The following is a 6,699-nucleotide window of genomic DNA, read 5'->3' on the forward strand; positions in this document are numbered from 1 at the left end:
TAATCTCATAACCCACTCTGCTTCTGTTATGTAAGAATTGTTTACCTCAAACTTGCCTCTCAAGTGTTTTTCGTCACAGTAAATATGTTTAAAAACAGCTCCCACACAGTGAAATCAGCTTGCCCCAGGCTGGTGCTGACGCATCAGTTTGTCCCTCTTTCAAAATATATATAATCTAGTTCAGGTCAATAAGGTGTCGTGGAGCAACATTTCCTTCTCAAGCAATAGGTGGCGCCAAAGCTTAACATTTAGAGTTTATAGGTCCAACGAGCAGCTGCTCTAACATGAGTTGTGTCACGTTAGATGTCTCAGTGAACTAAGCATGTGTCCCTTGTCAACACTGACAAATGACCTACAGCTTTTACCGTCCAACGCAATTTATTGTATGATTTCAACAGCAGGAAGGAAGTCCTGACTGTGTGACCTCTATCTGCAGCAGATACGTTTCTGGTGGATACAGTCAACATCTGGGAGGACATCTGCACCGGTGCAAATCATATATAAAAAAATGGTGGTTTATTGTAACAGAGCCAAGTTTCTAGACAACAGTGTCTTTAGGTCACAACACAAGGGAAAAACTGCGGGGTCTTGCAAATCTATGTATGCCTTAATGTAGCTTAATTCTGTTGAGCTCAGTTGGATTTAAAAGCACAGGGACATTTAATGTACTAAATAAGTTTCTTCAGAGTCGTTACAGATTGTGATAAGTTAACTCTTTTAACAGAAAGGATATTCTAGAAATATGAACAAGTCGTCTCTTCCTGCAAACATCCTGTAGCTGTATTGTGAAAAGGATTTTAGGAGTTGTCCATTATGATCGTAATTTCATAAAGAAGCCTTTTTTGCACAATCATCTCCCGAGGCTGCAGTGCAGACCCAGAACAGAACCAGCCTTCATTATGAGCTTGTTCATATTTTCAATTCACTGGCTCTGTTGCTGCAAACTCTACTGAGGACAGCAGAAATTCCACTCTCCTCTGTAGACTTAAACAAGAAATGAAGCTTTACTGCCATCTACCTGTTTGTATAATAATTTCTTTCATATTGTTCACATTGAACATAAAATGATAGCTTCTGCAGTATGCCATGTCATGTTACATCCACAAACTTCAGTGTCGTAAACAAACAAAAAGTAGGGCATAATTTTGATGTGAGAGGAAAGCTACTTTTGTAGTTTTACAGTCTGGGGAAGGGTTGAATTCATTTGGATTCATTAGAGGATAAAGAGTAGGAGGACATTCAAACCCTCTCTCTGATCACAAAAGGCAATGTGAATTTTTTGGCAAACAAAATGGATGTTGTGGACCATCTGGAGATTCTTGTGCAAAGAAAGAGTCTTCATAAAATGAAGATCATCACAGACAACCCTGAGCATCCTCTTTATCACACAACAACACTGTGTCTTCACTTAGAGATGTCTTCATCTATAGTAATATAGACTGCAACAGGAACTCGTCCCCTACATTTTGCAAATCTACAACAAATCTTCAATTTCCTACCCCTAAATAAAATCCTTGCAACCATCTGCCCTCAAAAATCACCTGTAAAGGGATTTGTAAAGAAAGCTCACCCTTTTGTATAAAAAGTGCTGTTCTGTGAAGGTCTTAAGCGGTTTGTTAGAGATCCATTCTTGCAGGAATTTCTACTAGAGCGTTTTCTTCTTCACAAATGTGGACATTACTTATATCAATGTATGGTGATAATAAATTTCACCTATGTTTTTTTCAAGAAAAAGCAGAATAACAAAGGGTGCGTGTTCATTGTTTCATAAGAGGAGTGTTGAATTGTGTTCAAGCCAGTCTGAGACCAGCAGACCTTGATGTGTGCTGCCCAATGTCATTAACAGATGTGAGACGGGGGGTTGACTTCCTGTGGTACTTACAACTTCAGTCGCTCGAGACAAAATACACCCAGTCTCATTTAGATCTGTTACAGAAAATGAAAATAAATCACAAACTCTTTGGAATCACTTAAAATGTATTTTTTATTATGATTTCTTTTATGAAAAGAAAGGTTATGTTGGATTTAGACTGTTACAAAAAAAGGTATAATTTATAGTACAGATGTTACAAAAACGTGTTCTGAAACCCAGAAAGTCCACCACACAGATCTCAGTATAAAAAACAACATTAATCATTCAAGCTACAAAAGTGGTTCTCAGCCTGGTTTTATTCTAAAAATGCGTACCTCACATTAGAAGCAGAAATGTTCCAGGTGAACAGTAAAATAAGGGATCTGAGAGTGAATACATCCACACCCTAAGTAATTAAACGAGCACACACTTTTGTCAAATAAAGTTCTGATGCACCTGATTAAAAAAAAAAACATTTACAGATCATGATGTGCTCACTCACCAGCCAGCTGATTCAGGTTCAGTCATCGTTAAACTGTCAGCATGTTGCAACAGAAAAAAGCAATAACAATTTTACAAGTGCACATTAGTCATAGCACAGATGTATTGACATTTTGTCATGTTCATTTATCTTTTTCTTTCGGTATAGCAGTTGAACTGCGGGTGACTGGGTGACATTTTACAAGAATAGGACACCTACCCAAAGACCAACTATTTCTCCGTCAAACTTTAGCACTCAGTCATTTCAAAATGCTGTGTGGGGGGGTTTGGTTTGCACCTCTCCTCCCTCAATAAGACCACAATGTTCTCCACTGCATTCTGTGGTTGTGTCACTGAGAAGTGAGATACCTCTTTCCTGGTATCTGTTAGACATCGCTTAACTCTTTACAGACAGGCAAGTGTTTGCAAAAGAATCATATCTGAATAAAATTGAAGCGCCTCGAGTTTCCGAACCAGCGGAAACCCAAGCATCAGCAAAAGCAGGCATCATAGACTGCAAGTGCTGTCTTAAAAAGTCCTTAAGAATTCAAATACAGAAAATAATACCAGTTTTATAACCTTTGGTATGTGTAGGCTATCAATTTGACCAAACCCATTTTTACTAGTGAAAGAGGAGATGCAAAACTCCAAGAACTATATCCATGGACATATTCAACATGGTTTATAAAGTTAGTTAATTTAATTTACTCAAACCACCTTCAACCACACTTTAACATTGCTTAGACAGAAGGAAATGTCTTTTCATTCTTTTAAGCTAACCTCTGCTTGGAGGACAAAGTCTTAATGTCTTTTTTTTGTGCCTCCATTTGTAGTTCATTCCAACTATTCAGTTTTCAGGTTTATCCCACAGACCTCTCTTTCCATTATTGGAATATTTTCTTTGTGCACTGCAAGGTTCTTTCACAGTCTTTCGGACTCTGCATATAAAAGTTTCAATCTTTATGACTTAAAAAGTTTAGGATAAAGAGATTTAATCGTGGATGGAGAGGTTACTGCATTCCCCGAGGAAATGGTTGTATCTAGTCCATGGTCCAGTTTTTGAGAAGGTACCTCAGTTTTACTGAAACTGCACTCTATAAATGGCATTCCAATCTTCTTGACCTGTCCATCTTTGGTCATCAGACACGACTGACAGAGTAGCCTCAGAATGGCTCTCCTCATGTCCTTGCTGGTCAAAGTATAGATGATTGGGTTGAGGAATGAATTGAGGATGGCTACTCCCAAGAAGTAGTCTGCCTTTTTGAGCATCGGGCACTGGCCCGTGGGGCAGAAAAAGTCCAAGAGAAGGAGGATGAAGAGGGGCAGCCAACAAGCAATGAAGACCCCCACCACAATAGTGACAGTCTTGAGGAGGGCGATGTACTTCTGCGTCACCCTGGCGAGGCTGTTTCTCATGCTGGATTTCAGGCTCAGCCGCTGCCGCCTCGTGTTGGTGCGGACAATGCGGAAAACCCGAGCATAGAGGACCACAATGGACAAAAGCACCGTGCTGAACACAGACACACTAAAAAGGATGTAGCTTTTGGCATAAAGTGGGAGCACGGTTGAACATTGGTCCAATCTGTTTATGCAGTTCCATCCCAAAATAGGGAGAACCCCCAGAAATGCTGACAGGGCCCAACTTCCACCAATCAGTGCAATCATCCGACCCCGTTTTGCACCGTGGTATGGACGCATTGTCACCATAGTGACGTGACGTTCAATTGCAATGGCCAGCAGGCTAATGATGGACGCAGCCAGAGTGATGAAGACCCCTCCTTCTCTGAGGAACCATAGCAACGGTGTCAGTTTCAAAGTATTGTGTCCTGACATCAGGATGTTGGCCATGTAGGTGACACCTGCCAGCAGGTCTGACAGAGTCAAGTTTCCCAGCAGGTAATACATGGGCAGGTGGAACTTCTTGTTCTTCCAAATGGCAATGAGCACCACTGCATTCTCCAGGATGATGAGGAGACACACCACCAGGAATACAATGCTCTCAGGTTTCAGATCCTCACGATTCTTGAGCTTGCCAGTGTAGTTGTAATGCTTACAAATGACAGACCTATTGTGGTAATCCCAGAAGAACTCAAAGTAGCTGGCAGAAGAGGAAGGTGAGGAGGTGGAGGCCATGGTTGTGGAGGGGTTAGTCCCTGCAGGGTCAGAAGATGACGCACCCATGCGGAATGCTGCTTTTTACCTTCTCTTCCTGCAGTTGGGATTATGAAGTCATTTCGTTGACTTGCAGCTGACAGCAAGAGCAGGAAACATCAAATTAAGGAAGAGCCTTCAGTAAATGGAGAAGTGTGATGAAAATGATGCAGATGTTTTCTTTATCGCCAGCAGACGGTGCTCTTGAGCTCTGGTTGGCTGTAGGCTCCAATTACTATGGAAACATAAAAAAAATTCAATGTAGTGGCACTAAATCATTAACTCATAAAAGTTTACAAAGCTGAGTCAAAGATACATGCATTTTGAAAAAAAAGAGGAACATGTAAATATGTCACCCTGAGCAAAACATTAAATCACATTGCATATTAATTCATAAGCAGATGAGATATGCACTCTATTTGGATTAATACGGTATATTTTCATATTAAAAGATAAAAAGATGATGTACAACTATTACTATAATCATTTCAGTTATGGTTGAGGTTTGTGTGCCCCAGTAAAATTGTTAGACAGCAACCACTTCAACATGTAATCTATAACATTTGCAGCTGGTTCTGGTGTTGCAGAGTAACAAAAGTATGACACAAAAATAGGCTTTTAAGAGAATCAAAAGATTTCTAAAACTATTTAAACTTCATTTAAAAGAAGTTTAATGGTCATTTGTAACCATGGTTGTATTTCTCTTGGTTTTTATTAAAAGTTCATATCCTATTTTTCAATCTGACTGCTTTAGCATGCAGTGTGCTGTAAAAATGCTGTAAAATTGCCATTGATTGTAAAAAAAATCCAAGAAAACAGAGACTAGATTTTCACCAATCGATTAACATTTAAACATTTAATTATTAAATATTTTGTTTGTGTACCTAAAATAATTATAAAAAGTGAATGTGTCCCTAAATCCTTTATAGCACTGAAAATATATAATGATAGTTTTTGACCTTTTGCATTATAGTATAACTAAAATGTAGTATTCATGTTTCAATTGATCCAACTTTGCCTTGGTATTGCCTTGCTCTAGTGAAATAGATGTTGCCTTCACATGCAAAAGTATTACAATACATTTCTTTATGCTCATACCAAAACTTATGCTCAGGATAACCACAGTTTCCTTCTACTTAACTCGTTCTATAAACAATATGCATCATTAATAAGAATATCTAAAGTAAAGGTTTTTGATGATAAAGTCTTTAACATTTAATCCAACTGAAAAGCTTTGCAGTAAATATTACCTGGGAAGCAATGTCGTGCTGAGGTTATCCTGCCATTCATCTGATAATTTCACTCAAGAGAATCCAAACATGTGCGGCAAGTTAGTCACCGTCAAACTGACAAGGCAGAGGGAGTGAAGTCTTCAGTTGAAACATGCAACGGCTCTGGGGGTTGGTCTTAACGCAAACAGTCTCTCCCCCTTACATTCTCTCAAACTAGCTCTCACTCAGTGTTGTGCTATACTGCACTTCACAAGCAGCTTTTGCTTCCTTAGATTTTGATGCCATTTATTTTTCTGGACTTTTTAATGCAGAACTTGTAGGTGTGTGACCTATATACACGATGTGAAAGCTGAAAAGATATTACTCACCTGCTGCCAAACAGGAACAGATGATTAAGGGCAACACTGACTCGCAGACATCTTCATATCAAGTGAGACTTCCTCTCAAGATAAGAGCCCATCCTAGCAGAAGAAATGAAAGCTTCCCTCATTTTAAATCCAGAGTGAGCTAAAAGAGTACCGAGCGGCTCCAGAACCTATAGAATGAAATTGCTGCACAAGTCAGGTTTTCAAATGTTTTTTTGTGTACAAGTGATACACCTTATCTCTGTTCCTTCAGTTAAAGCACTTTAAACTCTGAGAATGATACATATTGCTTTGCCTTGTGAACTTTATCAATGGTTCCGTAACATCTATAATAAATGTCTGAACATGGTTGATATCAATGGAATATTTGTTGACGAATGGTGCTTGATGTTAATGGGAAGGCTTCCACGAATCAAATTCATTTTAGGGTCCCACACAGCCTTTGATAGTCTTTGTCTAAACCATGCTTATTAAATAGCACAGATGAAGATCTGTCCAAATGAAGATCTAAAATCAGAGATAAAACTGACAGCTGTTTATACTTGGATAAGACATAATCAAGTATGTATTTTTTCCAGTGTTTTCTAAAAGGAACAGATTTTTATTAAAGCTGGAAGAA

The 6,699-nt window shown here is 38.9% G+C and overlaps 1 protein-coding gene across 1 annotated transcript; it reads right to left on the bottom strand.

Annotated features, from left to right (window-relative positions):
• Positions 1 to 1,965: 1,965 nt before the first annotated feature.
• On the bottom strand, positions 1,966 to 5,862 carry s1pr5b (sphingosine-1-phosphate receptor 5b). Its single transcript, XM_028016507.1, has 2 exons — positions 5,734 to 5,862; positions 1,966 to 4,718 (listed from the first exon to the last, which is right to left on the bottom strand). The coding sequence occupies exon 2, from the start codon at positions 4,511 to 4,513 to the stop codon at positions 3,293 to 3,295; it is 1,221 nt and encodes a 406-aa protein (XP_027872308.1). The 5' UTR covers positions 4,514 to 4,718; positions 5,734 to 5,862; the 3' UTR covers positions 1,966 to 3,292.
• Between the last annotated feature and the right edge of the window lie 837 nt (positions 5,863 to 6,699).

The sequence above is a fragment of the Xiphophorus couchianus genome, chromosome 5, assembly GCF_001444195.1.
Source record: "Xiphophorus couchianus chromosome 5, X_couchianus-1.0, whole genome shotgun sequence".
Taxonomy (NCBI): Eukaryota; Metazoa; Chordata; class Actinopteri; order Cyprinodontiformes; family Poeciliidae; genus Xiphophorus; species Xiphophorus couchianus.